Source organism: Tasmannia lanceolata, unplaced genomic scaffold (genome assembly GCF_043159265.1).
Source record: "Tasmannia lanceolata isolate RefF3 unplaced genomic scaffold, GAP_Taslan_0.1 ptg000008l, whole genome shotgun sequence".
NCBI classification, from domain to species: Eukaryota; Viridiplantae; Streptophyta; class Magnoliopsida; order Canellales; family Winteraceae; genus Tasmannia; species Tasmannia lanceolata.
The window spans coordinates 16,954,103-16,972,733 of NW_027518685.1; the positions used below are offsets into that span (position 1 = coordinate 16,954,103).

Below are 18,631 nucleotides of genomic sequence, written 5' to 3' on the forward strand. Positions count from 1 at the left end.
CCAAGTTTCTTATAGATTTTTCATGTAATGCAAACAAAATACAAGAGATTGAGGGAGAAGAGAAATGGTGGAAAGATTTAGAATGGGAAGATGAAGCTACGAGGTTGAATCTTCAAAAACATTTCAAAGAATGGACACCATGGTTATAAGCAGGGACTCTCGGAGGTACTCTCGCTCTGTCTCTGTCGCTTTCAATTTGAATATGTTGTAGCTTTTTGTATATTTCTTTCTTTTTTATTGACTTTCAGTGTTTTTGTTTTTCATAATTCCCTATTAGTGAAACACGGGAGGGAAGAGAAGAGAGGGTGGGCAAAAGGAGAACCATCTTCTTCATCTGATGGATTCCGAGGGTTGGTGTACCAAATCAAATGCTACATTTATTTCCTTCCAAATAAATGCCATGTTGTCATCTAACGCCATGTTCAAGTGGGTTTGTCTTGCCTTGCTTCTCTCTTTGACTTCATGGAGCAATCAACACGGTTGATCTCGTGGAACATCATCAGATCGATAAGGCCCTGTTTAGATTGCAGGAAACGCATTTCTTGTTGAAATTTTTTCCTATGAATTCCTTTTTTGTTTCCGTGTCTAGAGAGATGATGTATTTATGACTTTTTTTATGATATCATTGTAAATTGAAGGTTCTTGTAAATAAAATTTGAATTGTGGCGATCCAAATTACCTTTTTTTTAGGGTGTAATCAGACAATGGAAACATGAGAAATTCTAAAAAAAAAAAAAAAACTTTTCCAAACCTTGTAGAAAATTCCTGCAATCCAAACATGGCCTAAATGGCTACAAAAATCAATGGCTCAACTTAATTTACTTGGCATAATCCTATACATGGCCTAAAGGGCTACAAAAATTATTAGAGAATGAAATCAAATCAAGATCAAATATTCTGAGATTAGAAGATTTGATTTGATTAGGCTATATTGGTTGGTTGGGTTAGATTAGGCAAGTGAATTAGATTAGGATAGTGTCTTTCCTTAATTATCTTATTCTCTTGCTATGTTTATCATTTGAGTGTTCTATAAAAACACTCGTTGTACTTAATGTAAATCATCCAAGATTAATATCATTTTCTATTATTTTACATTAGAAACCATTTATGCTTCTGGTTTGTGGGAGGCAAATTTTTCTAATAAAAATCATTTATGCCTCTGGCTTGGTTGGGTCAGAATATTTGATCTTGATTTGATTTCATTCTCTAATAAAAATCAATAATGAAAGTGACTTCCTTATATTAGCAATTTCCTAAAATTAAACTTGACACTCATATCATTTTGCTTTACTATTTTTTAATACAGCAGATATTATCAATTAAGTGAAGAAAACACATACACCAGAGAGCCCCAACGAGCTGATCAAGCTTGTTACAACACAGAAATGACGCTACTTCATGAACATCTATTAAAGCCCATACCAAATAAAGACTTAAAAACCTGCTAGAACCTACTGCAACCTCAAAACTTCGGCATATGATCCCTAATAATCAGGTTACTAAGGCCTTATTAGTTTAAGATTCTGACAACCCACTGTGTCTCCAACACAGATTATTGGATTCAAAATTACATTTAATTTTGAGTCCAATAATCAGTACTGCAGTCACAATTGGTTGTCAGAATCTTAAGGCCCTGTTCGTTTGAGATTGTGTCAACTGATTGTGAGTGCCAAACCAATTTTGAGTCCAATAATCGGTTTAGCACTTTCAATCAGCTACCATAATCTTAAAAGAGCAGGACCTAAGCAATTCCCCTTTATCTGCTAGCCTATCAACCTCCACATTAGCTTTTCTCCATGTATTGAAAAAATGATGGTGAAACCCCATAATCTATCTAATATCACTTCTATTTAAATCCTCTAATTTCTAAGGCCCCAAGTGTAAATTCCTGCCACTTCTGATGGACGCAAAAGGGTTAGATTTCATCCATTGGAGATGGATTTGCTCTAAAAACCATCCATAGCAAGGACAAAGAGTTCAATGATTTTGATCATTAAGGAAGTGGCTTCCACTTGTACCTTTTTCACTCCTATTATTATTAAATATAATAATAGAGGGGATGGATAATATTTGGTGAGATATCGAGAACGGGTTACTCTATGGTGGGTTACCAAGCAGATTTCGTTAAGACAATATTAGCACAAATCAGTTGTGTAATTAATGTGCTCAGGAAATCAACGAATTTATTTCCATCACCAACCTATTGTTGCTATTAAGGAGGACGGTTGAGATTTGAGTTGCTGATAAGAAGAAAGAGAAGCAAGTCATGTGCAAAGAATAAGGATCAAATCACTGAAGATCTGATCCAAATAAATCTGGTAAACAGGTGGCAGATTGTTGCTATCCTTAGGGGGTTGTTGCTTCTATTTAGGAAATTAGTTTCTTATCTTATTCTATAAAATGTAAGCCTTGAGCTCTGTTCTTTTTCACCGAATAAACTCTGCATTTATGATCTTTTTCAGTAAGAAATATTCAGTGTTTTGTTACATATAGAAGAATCCTTAGATAGTGGGGTTGATTTTATGGAAAAGCTCAAGGCTTCATGCATGCTGGAACCTGGAAAAGAAGAAGGAATTGTAAAAATGCATGACATTGTCCGCGATGTTGCTCTATGGATTGCGTCCTCCTCATAAGATGGGAACAAATTCTTTGTTCAATCTAACGTGGACTCCAGGAAGATCACAGAAGAAGGGATGCATGAATCAATTTACAGAGCTTCATTTGTTTGGGGGCAATTAAGTGAGATTCCTACTTTTTTGGCGAGATGTTCTAGGCTATCAACTTTATTTCTTCAAGGTAATCCTCTTAATAAGATTCCTAAGGATATCTTTCTAGGTTTGAAAGCACTTAGGGTCTTGAATTTAAGTGATACAAATATCGAATCACTGCCAAAAGAGATGGGCGAACTTAGAGCACTTAGGATCTTGAATTTAAGTGGTACAGATATCAACTCACTGCCAAAAGAGGTGGGCGAACTTAATAATTTAAGGGTACTGAATCTATCTTGGACATATGAGCTAGAAAAAATTGAAGCCCAGACAATGTCAAGGTTGTCTAGTTTGGAGGTACTAGACATGAATGAGAGTAGTTTTGGGTGGAAGGTGAGAGGGGAGGTGGATGAGGAAAGTGTGACGTTGGAGGAGTTACTAGATTTAGAGTGCTTGTATTATCTTCGAATTTGGGTTTCTAGCATTGCTTATTTCCCTTTGGATTCAACTTGGTTGAAAAGACTAAAAGGTTTTCATTTTCGCATGTCGGATGAAGCAGGTTCCTTTTTACGAACAGACTATGAAAGAGTGGTGGAGCAGGTTGGTGATGTTGAACACCTGACCAAATATGGTGAGGTGATGTTAAATATTGCAACGTGTTTATGTTTAGAGGATTGCTTTGAGCTAGCTAAAAGTCTACCGAATCTAGAGGAATAATCTTTATAGGTATTAAGGACGTAGACAACATTTGGGAGGGAATGGTTTAAAGTGGAGGACGAAGTAGCTTTCCTAAATTACAAAAGATCACGGTGTTTTTTTGTCATGGATAAAAGAATCTCATCCCCCATGATTTGCTTCAACAACTTGACAACCTTGAAGAAATCTTTGTATTCAGTTGTTCCAATATGAAGGAGATATTTTGAGCAAAGGTGGTTGACGAGAATACATCGGAGATAGTCGCAACCTGCAGCGTAGTGGACAGTAATGCATTCGCAAAGCTGCAAATTTTACAACTTTTTGAATTACCGGAATTGAGGTACATTTGCCAAGAGGCATTTTCATGGCCCTCTTTGGAGATTATTCAAGTATCAAAGTGCCCTAATCTACGGAGGCTTCCTTTTTCTACCGGTAATGCAAACAAAATACAAGAGATCGAGGGAGAAGAGGAATGGTGGAAAGAATTAGAATGGGAAGATGAAGAAACCAGGTTGAATCTTCAAAAACAGTTCAAAGAACCGAAATATTAAGCAGAGACTCTCGCAGGTACTCTCGCTCTGCCTCTGTCGCTTTCAATTTGAATATGTCGTAGCTTTTTGTATATTTCTTTCTTAATTTTGTGTTTTTGTTTTTCATGATTGCAAAGCACCCCATTCCCTATTAGTGAAACGCGGTAGGGAAGAGAAGAGAGGGTGGGCAAAAAAGGAGAAGCATCTTCTTCATCTCATGGATTCTGAGAGTTGGTGTACCAAATCAAATGGCCAAATAAATGCCATGTTGTCATGTAACGCCATGTCCAAGTGGGTTTGTCTTACCTTGTTTCTCTCTTTCACTTCATGGAGCAACCAACAAGGTTGATCTCGTGGAACATCATCAGATTGTTGGAAAGTAATTCAAAACGGGGAATTTGCATGTGGGCCCACACAAGCCTAAACAAGTCTGTTTTAACTTTTAACGTTATTCTAGAGTCGGTGGTAGGGGTGCAAGTTTGGCTCTGACCTGCCCTGAGCCCGAACAGGGTCAGGACGGGATTTTCCAACCCTGAGGGCGGGTCAGGGTTCATTTTTTTAGACCCTGACTCAGGTTGGGTCGGGTTCTTGGTTAATGCCTCGGGTACCCTGACCCGGCCCGCCCTAAGTTTTCTATTATAGAATTGAACCATCTGTGCATGTTTCTTTTGCTAATGTTTTCTATTATCTTGGATTGATGTTTCTTTAGATTATTATTATTAATTGTCTTTGTTCCCCGTCATGTTGTTGAATTCATATTGTCTTATTTTGTTCCCTTTCTCTGTTTATTGATAATTTTGTTCTATATGATAAGTGGTTGCTTTATTTTTGGCACTCTTAGCAGGTATTTGCACTAGGGTCAATTAGGCCCGGCCCTGCCCAATCAGGGCCAATCAGGGCGGGCCATGGCCAGCACTGAGCCCTGTAGGGCGGGCAATAGGTTGAGGTTTTTCGGCCCTGACTCAGGGTCAGGGTGGATCTGAGCCGAGATAATGGGATCCAGGGTTGGGCTAGGGTTTTGAAAAACCCGACCCAACCCGACCCTGTTGCAATCCTAGTCGGTGGTGTAAGAGTCTTGTTTTATGCGTATTCATTAAGTTGCTATTATCTATTAGAAAGTGAGTAGCTATTTTACACGGAGAAGTGTTTATCTTTTAGGGTCAAGTTAAGTTTTAGAATTTGACTAGGTTTGTGAAACAAGGAATCGTGCACTTACTGTTGAACGTGTGCAACATCTATTTAAAGGGCCAATTGTCATTATTTTGGTATGAGATGAATGAATAAAAAAAAAGTGCCGTTTGCTTTTGTTCAAAGTGAAACCTCCTCTCTTATTCTTTGTTTCTTATTATTTCTAGTTCTTATATTCCTACAAATTGGTATCAAAGCAGAAGGTCTTTGGATTTCCATAGAACAGAAAAGCCAGGGCGAATTCAAGAAAACACTGGCAAGGGTTTGGTAAGTTCGCAACATGGAAGGTAACACCAATTCTTCAAATTTTCAGCAAAGTGTTCATTTATTTAAAGGAGATAATTTTCAATTTTGGTCAATTAAGATGAAGACGTTATTTATGTCTTATGAATTATAGGAATTGGTGGAGAGTGGTTATGAAAATTTTGCAGAAGTGGAAAGATTGACCACGGCACAAAAGAATGAATTGAAGGAGAGTAAAAAGAAAGATGTAAGGGCTCTTTTCCTCATCCAACAAGCTATGGATGAACCAATAATTCCAAGGATCATGGCTGCAACTACATGGAAAGAAGCATGGGATTTGCTTCAAGAAGAATACCAAGGTACTACGAAGGTAATTTCTATTATGTTACAAACCCTTCGTCGTGATTTTGAGAATTTGATGATGAAAAATTCTGAATCAATTATCTCTAGAGAGTTCTATTGTAAATCAAATTAGAACTTATGGGGAAAAATTAGATGTTCAAAAATTTTATGAAAAAAGTGTTAAGGAGTCTTTCAAATAAATTTGATCATGTAGTTGCTGCCATAGAAGACTCTAAAGATTTATCTACATATTCTATGAATGAATTAATGGGTTCTTTGCAAGCACATGAGCAGAGATTGAATAGAACTGCAGAAAATCCACTAGAACAAGCATTTCAATCAAAAGTGGATTCGAAGGAAAGATTTGATGATTTAAATAAAGGTTTCCGAGGAGGAAGAGGCCGTGGACGTGGTGGATTCCGCAGTAGAGGAAGAGGTAGAGGCCAATCAAGTGGTTATCAGAAAAATCAAAGTGGAGGTAACTATGAATCTACTTCTTTATTTTGTTCTATTTGCAAAGGATCAAATCATAGTGATAAGGATTGCTGGTATAAGGATAGTGGAAATCAAAATAGAATTTTACCACAATATTTTTATTGCAAAAAGTATGGTCATATGGAAAAAAATTGTCATCAAAAGGCTAGGGAACAAGCAAATTATCATGAAGAGAAAAGTGATGAAAAAGTTGAAAAAGAAGATAACGTATTTTTGTCATGTCTAACTGCCAATGTTGAATTGAATGATGAAATATGGTATTTAGATAGTAGTTGTAGTAATCACATGACCGGGAACAAGGATTATTTTCTTGACATACATGAAACTGTCATCTATGTCACTCATATCATTTTGCTTTACTATTTTTTAATAGAGCAGATATTATTAATTAAGTGAGGAAAACACATACACCAGAGAGCCCCAACGAGCTAATCAAGCTTGTTACAACACAGAAATGAAGCTACTACATGAACATCTATTAAAGACCATACCTAACAATGACTTAAAACCCTGCTAGAACCTACTGCAATCTCAAACCTTCGGCACATGATCCCTAATAATCAGGTTACTAAGGCCTTATTAGTTTAAGATTCTGACAATCCAATGTGGCTCCAATACCAATTATTGGACTTAAAATTACATTTAATTTTGAGTCCAATAATCGGTACCGCAGTCACAATAGGTTGTCAGAATCTTAAGGCCATGTTCGTTTGAGATTATGTCTATTGACTGTGAGTGCCAAACAGAATACTGGACTCAAAATTATCAAATCTACCAATCTTGAACCCCTCACCTAAGTGTACAAGTTTGGCCCTGTCAGCCCTAACCCGCCCTGAGCCCGAACAGGGTCAGGGTTGGATTTTCCAACCCTGATGGCGGGTCAGGGTTCATTTTTTTAGACCCTGACTCAGGTCGGGTCAGGTTCTGGGTTAATGCCTCGGGTACCCTGACCTGGCCCGACTCCAAGTTTCTATTATAGAATTGAACCATCTGTGCATGTTTCTTTTGCTAATGTTTTCTATTATCTTGGATTGATGTTTCTTTAGATTATTATTATTAATTGTCTCTGTTGTCCCTCATGTTGTTGAATTCATATTGTCTTATTTTGCTCCCTTTCTCTATTAATTGATCATTTTGTTCTATATGATAAGTGGTTGCTTTATTTTTGGCACTCTTAACAGGTATTTGCACTAGGGTCAACTAGGGCCGGCCTTGTCCAATTAGGGCGGGCCAGGGCCAGCACTAAGCCTTGTAGGGCGGGCAATGGGTTGAGGTTTTTCGGCCCTGACTTAGGGTCAGGGCGGGTCAGGGCCGAGATAATGGGTTCCAGGGTTGGCCTAGGGTTTTGAAAAACCCGACCCTGTTGCAGCCCTAGTCGGTGGTGTAAGAGTCTTGTTTTATGCGTATTCATTAAGTTGCTATTATCTATTAGAAAGTGAGTAGCTATTTTACACGGAGAAGTGTTTATCTTTTAGGGTCAAGTTAAGTTTTAGAATTTGACTAGGTTTGTGAAACATGGAATCGTGCACTTACTGTTGAACGTGTGCAAGATCTATTTAAAGGGCCAATTGTCATTATTTTGGTGTGAGATGAATGAATAAAAAAAAGTGCCGTTTGCTTTTGTTCAAAGTGAAACCTCCTCTCTTATTCTTTGTTTCTTATTATTTCTAGTTCTTATATTCCTACAAATTGGTATCAAAGCAGAAGTTCTTGGGATTTCCATAGAACAGAAAAGCCAAGGCGAATTCAAGAAAACACTGGCAAGGGTTTGGTAAGTTCGCAACATGAAAAATAACACCAATTCTTCAAATTTTCAGCAAAGTGTTCATTTATTTAAAGGAGATAATTTTCAATATTGGTCAATTAAGATGAAGACGTTATTTATGTCTTATAAATTATAGGAATTGGTGGAGAGTGGTCATGAAAATTTTGCAGAAGTGGAAAGATTGACCACGGCATAAAAGAACGAATTGGAGGAGAGTAAAAAGAAAGATGTAAGGGCTCTTTTCCTCATCCAACAAGCTATGGATGAACCAATATTTTCAAGGATCATGGCTGCAACTACATCGAAAGAAGCATGGGATTTGCTTCAAGAAGAATACCAAGGTACTACGAAGGTAATTTCTATTAAGTTACAAACCCTTCTTCGTGATTTTGAGAATTTGATGATGAAAAATTCTGAATCAATTCAAGTTTTTTTTCTCTAGAGAGTTCTATTGTAAATCAAATTAGAACTTATGGGGGGAAATTAGATGATCAAAAAATTGTTGAAAAAAGTGTTAAGGAGTCTTCCAAATAAATTTGATCATGTAGTTGCTGCCATAGAAGAGTCTAAAGATTTATCTACATATTCTATGAATGAATTAATGGGTTCTTTGCAAGCACATGAGCAGAGATTGAATAGAACTGCTGAAAATCTACTAGAACAAGCGTTTCAATCAAAAATGGATTCGAAGGAAAGATTTGATGATTTAAATAGAGGTTTCGGAGGAGGAAGAGGCCGTGGACGTGGTGGATTCCGCAGCAGAGGAAGAGGTAGAGGCCAATCAAGTGGTTATCAGAAAAATCAAAGTGGAGGTAACCATGAATCTTTGTTCTATTTGCAAAAGATCAAACAATAGTGATAAGGATTGCTGGTATAAGGATAGTGGAAATCAAAATAGAAATTTACCACAATATTTTTATTGCAAAAAGTATGGTCATATGGAAAAAAATTGTCATCAAAAGGCTAGGGAACAAGCAAATTATCATGAAGAGAAAAGTGATGAAAAAGCTGAAAAAGAAGATAACGTATTTTTGTCATGTCTAACTGCCAATGTTGAATTGAATGATGAAATATGGTATTTAGATAGTAGTTGTAGTAACCACATGACCGGGAACAAGGATTATTTTCTTGACAAACATGAAACTGTCATCTATGTCACTCATATCATTTTGCTTTACTATTTTTTAATATAGCAGATATTATTAATTAAGTGAAGAAAACACATACACCAGAGAGCCCCAACGAGCTGATCAAGCTTGTTACAACACAGAAATGAAGCTACTACATGAACATCTATTAAAGACCATACCTAATAAAGACTTAAAACCCTGTTAGAACCTACTGCAATCTCAAACCTTCGGCACATGATCCCTAATAATCAGGTTACTAAGGCCTTATTAGTTTAAGATTCTGACAATCCACTGTGGCTCCAATACCAATTATTGGACTTGAAATTACATTTAATTTTGAGTCCAATAATCGGTACCGCAGTCACAATAGGTTGTCAGAATCTTAAGGCCATGTTCATTTGAGATTATGTCAATTAACTGTGAGTGCCAAACCGAATACTGGACTCAAAATTATCAAATCTACCAATCTTGAACCCCTCACCTAAGGGTGCAAGTTTGGCCCTGTCAGCCCTAACCCTCCCTGAGCCCGAACAGGGTCAGGGCTGGATTTTCCAACCCTGAGGGCGGGTCAGGGTTCATTTTTTTAGACCCTGACTCAGGTCGGGTCGGGTTATGGGTTAATGCCTCGGGTACCCTGATCCGGGCCGACCCCAAGTTTCTATTATAGAATTGAACCATCTGTGCATGTTTCTTTTGCTAATGTTTTCTATTATCTTGGATTGATGTTTCTTTAGATTATTATTATTAATTGTCTCTGTTGTCCGTCATGTTGTTGAATTCATATTGTCTTATTTTGTTCCCTTTCTCTATTAATTGATCATTTTGTTCTATATGATAAGTGGTTGCTTTATTTTTGGCACTCTTAACAGGTATTTGCACTAGGGTCAACTAGGGCCGGCCCTGTCCAATCAGGGCGGGCCAGGGCCAGCACTGAGCCTTGTAGGGCGGGCAATGGGTTGAGGTTTTTCGGCCCTGACTCAAGGTCAGGGTAGGTCAGGGCCGAGATAATGGGTTCCAGGGTTGGGCTAGGGTTTTGAAAAACCCGACCCTGTTGCAGCCCTACCCTCACCTCTTGACATAGGACTTTTTATGGCATCAAAGGGCCAGAGCATGAAAGAGATTGGTGTCAACATTATGCGCTTGTAAGTTTATAAAAGCAAAACTAATACAGCTATGTGTGACTCAAAACAGGGAAATGATATTTGCACTCCCTTGCATAATTATGGCAATCCTCACATTTTCACTACATTTTGTATTTGGTTACTAATAACTTTTCAAGAATTGTAGCAGGTTTTTTTTTTTAATTTTTTATGGGTAAACAAAATCATCTTAAAACATGAAAATGCTAAAGGAGAGTATTTAAAAAAAGAAAAGAAAGAAGAGTGCATTTAAAACATGAAAATCATCTTTACACTTAGCGAGAAAAGTGTAAACATGAAGAGTGTCATTATCAGAATAAGAATTTCCTTAAATAGGGAGTCTAATAGACAATTATGGCCTTCCTAAACAGTGTTAGCACATCAATTTTACCACATCTAATTCAAAATAAGTAGAGGAGATAAATGTGAAATGATATAGTCCCCAACCCTGTTCAGTCTAAAATCGTCCTACATATTCGGTCAATGCATCTGTTGTGTAGGAATAGGTGCGCTCGTGGGTGCGTATGAATATGGTGGATGCAAGGGCTGGCCGGTCTCACAAGAAAATTCGAAGGGTCGACGAGGGAAACTTTTCCATCTCTTGGGATTGGGTGTCAGGTGATTGAGAAGATGAGAATGTCACTTTCTTCCTTGGGCTGTAATGCCTCTGCAATATGAAAATGACTTTTTATCAGTACGAAGTGACGTCAAATTTGCGATGTCGACACACGCATAATGTGAATGACTGGCGGGGGAATGTCGATGCACGCAGCGTGCAAAATGACCTTCAGGATCGAAAGATCGTCCGATTGACCAACTAGCAGCCCAACTCAAATAAACGCCAGTGCGAGAGATAGAGATAGGGAGAGATAAAAACTCACCTTGGGAGATGAATTCAGGTTTTCTTAATTTTATCGGACAAGCTACAACTAAGAAAAGTAAATGAGAGTGCTAAAAAGTAAATTATAATAGATAAATGTTAAGACATGTTTTGATTCGGTTCTGGAACCTTTTCTTCCATGACAACCGCTTCTTTTTATAGCCCTTCCACCCGCAATTGTCACACATCCTCAGAAAGGGAACTCCCGGTAACCACCCACTTCCCGCTCCATCCCTCACATGTTCCCTTAGTTTATGCTGGTAGCTACCTTCACTTTCTGGAAAGCGACATCTGGTGCTTAACTGCCTTAACCTTGTCTAGCCAGGTCACCATTCGATTAACTTGGTCTCGACTGATTTTAAATTCTAAGATGGATGTAAATAAGCTTATAGAAAACATAGAATTACTAAGTGTCTATTTTCCTTTGCTAAGGTAATGCTAGGGAAACCGAGAATAGGACCTAAAAGAGGACCTAGCAAATTGATTCATGCCACAACATCACAAGTGACGTGAGCCAACCCTTAATTTTAGGGAAATCATCAAAAAGTAAATTTTTATTGAACACATGGCATATTCGCATTACAGGTCCTCTGCCAAGTCCTATTCTCGGTCTCCATATGATTTTTGGTGTCGGAGCGAATGTGCAATTTGTGTAAGCTTGCATTCTCTAGGCTGTGTTTTGGCGCGGTTGATAAAATAAGGCGCACCACCCTGTGAAACCTTTGGCGTCCGGCCTCCGTTGACCTTCTCCCCTATAGGCCCTGTTTGCTTAGGATTATGATAACCGATTGTGAGTCCAAAACCAATTAGTGGACTCAAATTTACTAGGCTCTATTCGTTTATGATTATGCCAACTGATTGTCACTTTGTGAGTGCTAAACCAATTATTGGACTCAAAATCTAAACATAATAATAGGTTTGGCACTCAAGATCGGTTGACTTGGCCTTAGCCCATTGGCTAGTAGTAAACTTACCTCTGTTCGCTATTGACCAGAGTTTTTTTTGCCATCGGGATGAAATAAACCCATCTTGGGTGAAATAAACTCCTCTTCGAACATGTGCTTAAAGAGTTTATAGTGAACGGGCTAAGAAAAACTTGTTAATGGATGCCACGCACACTTGTCTTTTGGATTGTCAATGGTCCAAAACTCACAATGCTCGGATGAATTGCATGATTGGTTAATGGGTGACAAATGGAAAAAAAAATGTGAAATGCTCAAAAAATGGCTGACAAAGTGGTGTTTATCTACAGATGTGAGATTTATATCGTGTGGGGGCCATTTAGTACAGTATTTTTCAAAGAGCGCTAGGACGATCCGAACCATTCATTTACTGGGCCACAATGTAAATACGTTATGCCCCAACAATCATTTCCATACGATTATACTAACCCTCCGATCTGTAGAGAGTTCCCTAATATGTAGTCCCTTTAGAGATCGGAGGGTTAGGTTCAACAAATGAACGGCTCAGATTATCCTATAAAATGTGTCATGATTAAAGCTTTGGAAAAAATCGCAGATTTTCATGACCAAATCTGTCAATGAATTAAGGGACTAATTATGTGGTGGCAAAACCTATTTACGTTATGGCCGCACAAAAAGACGGTTTGGATCTTCCTATGGAGCCGGCCAACAAATGGACGGTTTAGATCATCCTATGGAGTGGGCCTCCAATGCTTTTTCAAAAATACTGTACTAGACGGCCACACATCATATAAAATCTCATTCTCCACAAATAAGTGCTAATTTTGTAGGGAAATGCTACATTCGCCCTTCTTTCTTTACTTAGGGCAGCCCCCTCTAGTGTAATTATGCATATTCTTTTACACTAGAGGGGGCTGTTTCAAGTAAAAAATAGGGGTGAATATATCACTTCTCAATTTTGTAGCATGAAATGTGATTGAGGATGGTCCCACCACAATCAGTCTCTCTCTCTCTCTCTCTGTGCAATCTCCTGTAGATCGGAGGGATAGGATCATCCTATAAAAGGAGAGTCAAAATTCATGTGCTAACACAGTTGCCAGCTGTTGTTGCATTATTGCTTTGTCTTTTCCTTTTGTCCCTTGAAATAATACAAGTGGTGTTTCAACCTCAATTATTTTTATTCCTGCTTCAGATTTTTCTAACTTTCTAGAAAAATCATTTGTTGAATTATTGAAGTTGCCGTATACCAATTTGCTTAGACCACCGTCTTCTCTTTCTTTATCATTACTTCTATTTACGTTGTTCTTCAAATAGCCTTCCTCACCAATTCCACATCTATGCCCGAATTGTTATTTGCATTCTAGATTGAGCAAAAGTATCATGGAAAAGATCCAAGAGGTGAGCCAGCCTATTGGCTCTACCAATTTTCCAGCAGGGTTTGTGATTTCTTATCCTCTGCGAGAACCGGTCGAGTTGATACCAGGCCCAACAATTGTACATCAACATGCTGCATCAAAGTTATTAGATCGTCTTATGGGGCTAGTTTTGAATGATCACACCAGAAAGATTGGAATATATGGTATGGGAGGAGTAGGTAAGACTACTCTTGTACGTAACTTAAATAATATGTTAGCCGAAGGATCTTCTTCGGCGCAACCCTTTGATATTGTCATTTGGGTCACTGTGTCAAGCATCACAGACTTGCATGGGATCCAATTCCAAATTGCTAGAAGATTGGGATTGAGGAATGAGTTGAGGGGAGAGAGCAAGGAAAGAGGGACCAACATATTGTTGGAAGAATTGAAAAAAGAGAAGAAATTTCTCTTGATCATGGATGGTGTTTGGGAGAAAATCGATTTGGACAAGGTGGGCATTCCACAAGGAGAAGATTTCCTGGGTTGTAAGATCATATTAACATCCAGATCTTTGGATGTCTGTAACCAGATGGAGACGAATGAAAACATTAGAGTCGACGGTCTAAATGATGAAGCGGGTTGGGAGTTGTTTGGTAATTATGTTGGAGACTTACCTGATGTCGAAGAGATAAAATCTCTAGCAAGGGAGGTTGCTCAAGCTTGTATGGGGTTGCCACCAGCAATTAAGGTTGTTGGTAGCTCTATGAGAGGAAAGAAAACGGTCGGGTTTTGGAGGGATGCCTTGGAAGGACTTAGAAGGTCGGCAATTATTATTGAACCTGCTGAGGAGGTATTTTTGCCTTTGAAATGGAGTTACGACTCGTTACAAGGTAAGAACATCCAATCCTGCTTATTGTATTGCTCGTTATTTCCTAAGGATTTTTCTATTGGAGAAGGTGAGCTCATACAATATTGGAGAGCTGAGGGATTACTAGATGAATCAATGAATCCAGAGGAATCCTCGGATACTACTGGAGTTGCTTTGATTGAAAAGCTCAAGAATTCTTGCATGCTGGAACCTGGAAATCATCAAGGAACAGTAAAAATGCATGATATTATTCGCGAGTTCGCTCTATGGATGGTGTCCTCATCTAAAGATGGGAGTAAATTCTTTGTACAATCTGACATGGGCTTCAATAAGATGATGATTGGGGAGGGGATGCATGATTCAATTAAAAGAGTATCACTTATTGGTGGGGAACTAAGTGAGATTCCTAAGTATTTAGCTGGATGCTCTAGGCTATCAACTTTGTTTCTACAGAGTAATCCTCTTAAGAAGATCCCTAAGGAATTCTTTCTAGGTTTGAAAGCACTTAGAGTCTTGAATTTAAGTGGCACACTTATAGAATCACTGCCAAAAGAGGTGGGCGAACTGAGTAATCTAAGGTTACTGAATCTATCTTGGACGGGTGCGTTAGAAAGCATTGAAGCCCACACAATCTCAAGTTTGTCTAGCCTGGAGGTACTAGACATGTATGAGAGTGGTTATGGGTGGAACTTGAAAGGCGAGGTGGATGAGGAAAGTGCGACGTTGGAGGAGCTACTACATTTGAAGGGCTTGTATTTTCTTCGAATCAGGGTATATAGCAATGCTCATCTTCCTTTGGATTTGGATTGGTTGAAAAGACTGACAAGTTTTCAAATTTACATAGGGCATAATAGAGGAGATCGTGATTGGTTACCATTACAAGCAGGGGAAAGAGTGGTGGAGATCGATGGCGATGTTGAACACTTGGCCAAATGTGCTGAGGGGATGTTAAGCATTGCAATTGATTTAGATTTGAAGGGGGGCATTATAAATGGAATATGGGAACTTTCTAAGAGTATACAACTACAATGCTTAAAATCACTTAATATTTACGAATGTCAAGTGAGAAAGCTAATGATAAGAAGAGAAGATGTCCAACATGAGGTACTACCAAATCTAGAGGAAATATCCCTTACAGCTATTGAGAACGTAGAAAACATTTGGGAAGAAATGGTTGCAAGTGGAGGAGGAAGAAGATTTCCTAAATTACGAAAGATCGCAGTGATTCATTGTGAGGGGTTGAAGAGTCTCATCCCCTATGATTTCCTTCAAGAACTAGACAACCTTGAAGACATCTATGTACGGAATTGTTCCAATATGGAGGAGATATTTGGAGCAAAGGTGGTTGATGAAAATACACCGAAGATAGTCTCAACCAATGTGGCGGACAGAAATGCACTTCCAAAGCTACGGATTTTAACACTTGGAGTGTTGCCGCGATTGAGGTGCATTTGCCAAGAAACATTTTCATTGCCTGCTTTGGAGATGATTACTGTAGAGCGGTGCGATGACCTACGAAGGCTTCCTTTTTCTACCGGTAACGCAAATAAAATACGAGAGATCGAGGGGGAAGAGGAATGGTGGAAGAAATTAGAATGGGAAGATGACGATACCAAGTTGAATCTTCAAAAATATTTCAAAGCCTCTGTCTCTCATGTGTATCCATTACCCCGTGCCTTCTTACTAGATAATGAATAAGCCTTGCAATGTTCACAACAATATCATCATCAAATTAATGTCATTCTATTTTTCTTGCTGGAGAAATGAGGTTTTATATTGCAATAACTGAATAGATGAACATGTTTAATTTGATTTTCCTGTCAACCAAAATTGAACAATTACTGCAAAGACATATTTCTCCCTTGCTCACATATGAACTCACTCAATTTGAATCTTTTTACACTTCCTTTTTTTTTCTTTTGGCTTGTATTTTGACCATCTTGGTCCCCTGGGCTGTACCCTCATTTTAATGATGGGCAGTGATAAATCGACCCATATAGGGCAGTGCTGAGAGAGAGAGAGAGATGGGTTCGATTTAAGATAGTAGGGGGTCGATTTATCACTGCCCTTAAAAATTTGTTGCCATTTGGGAAAAAAATAGAGAAAGACGACAGGAAAAGAATAGTTGGAATATTTTGTCATCCACAAGTGAACGAGTAAATGATGAGGGATGATGCCAGCACTGAAATATTTATAGAGCTATGATTAGGAAAGTTATCTGAAAATGTTTCTAAACAAGAGCAGTCAAAAGAACGAATAGATGACCAACTTGAAGCATACTAGTGGCAACATAAACACAAATTCAAAAACTTACGAAGGAAAATTAGAGGAAAGACCAGGTAGATGTAAAATAAAAAGTATCTTAGAACACTGTTGGAAAGATAAGATGCCCACCTTGAAGCATGACTGCCATCTTAAAATTATTTTTCTTCCACATCTAGAAATATGATGTATTTATGACTTCTTTAAGATATCATTACAAACTAAAGGTCCTTGGAACAAAAAATTGAACTGCGGCAGTTCAAGTTACCTTTGTTTTATGTGTATTCAAACAATGGAGGAATTCTAGAAAAAGAATTATTTTCTATACTTCTCTAAAGAATTCATGCAATCCAAACAAAGCCTAAAATGGCAACAAAAATCAATGGTTTAGCTTTTCTTGACAGAATCCTATACGAGGCTTAGACGTACGTATCAAAGGCCAAGGATCATCCAATTAAGGTATTGATGCAGAAACATAGCTTTTCTTGGCATTTTTGTCATTCTAGAAAAGCTAGGGGTGTTTTTGTCATTTCATTTTGTAATTGGCTATAAATAGCCCATTTTCCCACCAATTGGAGGGAGAGGCTCTCATTTTGATTTGAATAAAAAAAATTGAATATGATTTTGATGCAAGAGCTCGTAAAGAACATATCAGATACCTTAGATGTCCATTCCAGTTCAGAGATCTCTCGATTTGCCTGACAGTAATTTTGGAGAAGCTTCATTTCTCAACGGATTGAGTTTGTCAATTGGAAATTTGAGTTACAGATCATGTTAAGTATCGGTTGTTGAGTTAGAGTTTCTCTAACTCCACGGTTATATCTCGTTATCTATAATGATACGATGGATTAACCCGTGGTAAATTATCTCTTGAAAAGCTCCCTATATCTATGTTTAAATTTTCAATGTGGGACTAAAGCCAAGGTTTTGATCTTAGGTTCTTCGTCTGTTAGGAGTTTTGAGAGGGCTAGGAACACTTAAAAATGGTTTAGGAATGGATTTATTTGAAAAGGGGCGTAGGGAGGGAAAACTAGGAGGTATGATCAAAATTTAATTTTGAATTTTTATCCATTCCAAATCCCGACAGATGCACGATGATGCAGGCCAGGGAAGATAAATAGACGAAAGAAGAGAAGAAGAAGAGATGAGGGAGAATAGAGGAGAAAGAGCAGAATAGAAGAAGAAGAATGGGAGAAGAAGAGAATGGGGAAGAAGAAGAAATCTGTAGGGGAGAGAGATCAATTCCATAGAAAATAAATAAATTCCTTAATTCTAAATAGCATGGAAAATAAAAGTCCTAAAACTAAATATATACCGTAGAAATAAAAATCATAGAAACTAAATATCATGAAATAAATTCTTAAAAGTCCTAATGGGCAAATATGCCATTTATTGGGCCTACAATCCGCATCATAGGAGCAATATGAGCTCCGACCGATAGATAGTATGCCTACCAGTTGGTTAAAAGGAGGGTTGACCTAGGGAGTTTTTGATAGGAAAATGATATCATCTCAACAACTTTTTGTTATTGGCGCTGTTCTAGCTTGTAGTTTCTTTTTTAATTGGCTTGTGAGAATTATTGGGATCCATAAAGACCTTTTGACAGATCTTTAAATATTAGAACAGAAGATAGGTGAGCTCATATATGAAAACATGGTTGTGATGATATCATTTCCCTTTCGATATATTGGGCCAAGGGAGAAATTATATGGTGGACCGGGCTTTGCACGCACTTGCAGCAAACAAAAACAGTGGAGCCCACATTTTTTTGGGTGATCCAAAGCATTCATTTCTGGGCACACCCTATCTACACTAGGGCCCAACAATTGAATGGTTTAGATCACCCCAAACAATGTGGGCCCCATTGTATTTTTGGGATGGTGCATGCACGGCCGTCCATCATATAAATTCTCATCTTTTATGATATTTTCATTTAGTAGAGTTCTAGGGATTTCCTAATCCTAGAATTCCCTAGTAAGGAAGCCACTTTGAGTGGCTCCGTGGAATCTCTTCTATTAGCCGTGTAGCCGTTTGGGTTTGGATACACGGATTTTAGAATCTTGGATTTCCCTTAAAATCCTGGATGGGAGATAAGAGAAGAAGGAGA

At 38.1% G+C, this 18,631-nt stretch overlaps 2 protein-coding genes and 1 long non-coding RNA gene across 3 annotated transcripts; all 3 read left to right on the top strand.

The window, feature by feature from the left end:
- Positions 1-27: 27 nt before the first annotated feature.
- On the top strand, positions 28-675 carry LOC143883321 (uncharacterized). Its single transcript, XR_013252361.1, has 2 exons — positions 28-165; positions 278-675. It is a non-coding gene; the product is annotated as an uncharacterized LOC143883321 (long non-coding RNA).
- Positions 676-2,693: 2,018 nt separating this feature from the next.
- On the top strand, positions 2,694-3,425 carry LOC143882761 (disease resistance protein At4g27190-like). The gene has a single exon (XM_077386188.1). It carries the CDS (start codon positions 2,694-2,696, stop codon positions 3,423-3,425), a length of 732 nt encoding a protein of 243 aa, XP_077242303.1.
- Positions 3,426-13,419: 9,994 nt separating this feature from the next.
- On the top strand, positions 13,420-15,960 carry LOC143882762 (disease resistance protein At4g27190-like). The gene has a single exon (XM_077386189.1). The coding sequence runs from the start codon at positions 13,420-13,422 to the stop codon at positions 15,958-15,960; it is 2,541 nt and encodes an 846-aa protein (XP_077242304.1).
- Positions 15,961-18,631: the final 2,671 nt, after the last annotated feature.

What these genes read in the sequence shown, in the direction of transcription:
- LOC143882762 (XM_077386189.1), top strand. Translation starts at nt 13,420, where the DNA reads ATGGAAAAGATCCAAGAGGTGAGCCAGCCTATTGGCTCTACCAATTTT.
- LOC143882761 (XM_077386188.1), top strand. Translation starts at nt 2,694, where the DNA reads ATGCATGAATCAATTTACAGAGCTTCATTTGTTTGGGGGCAATTAAGT.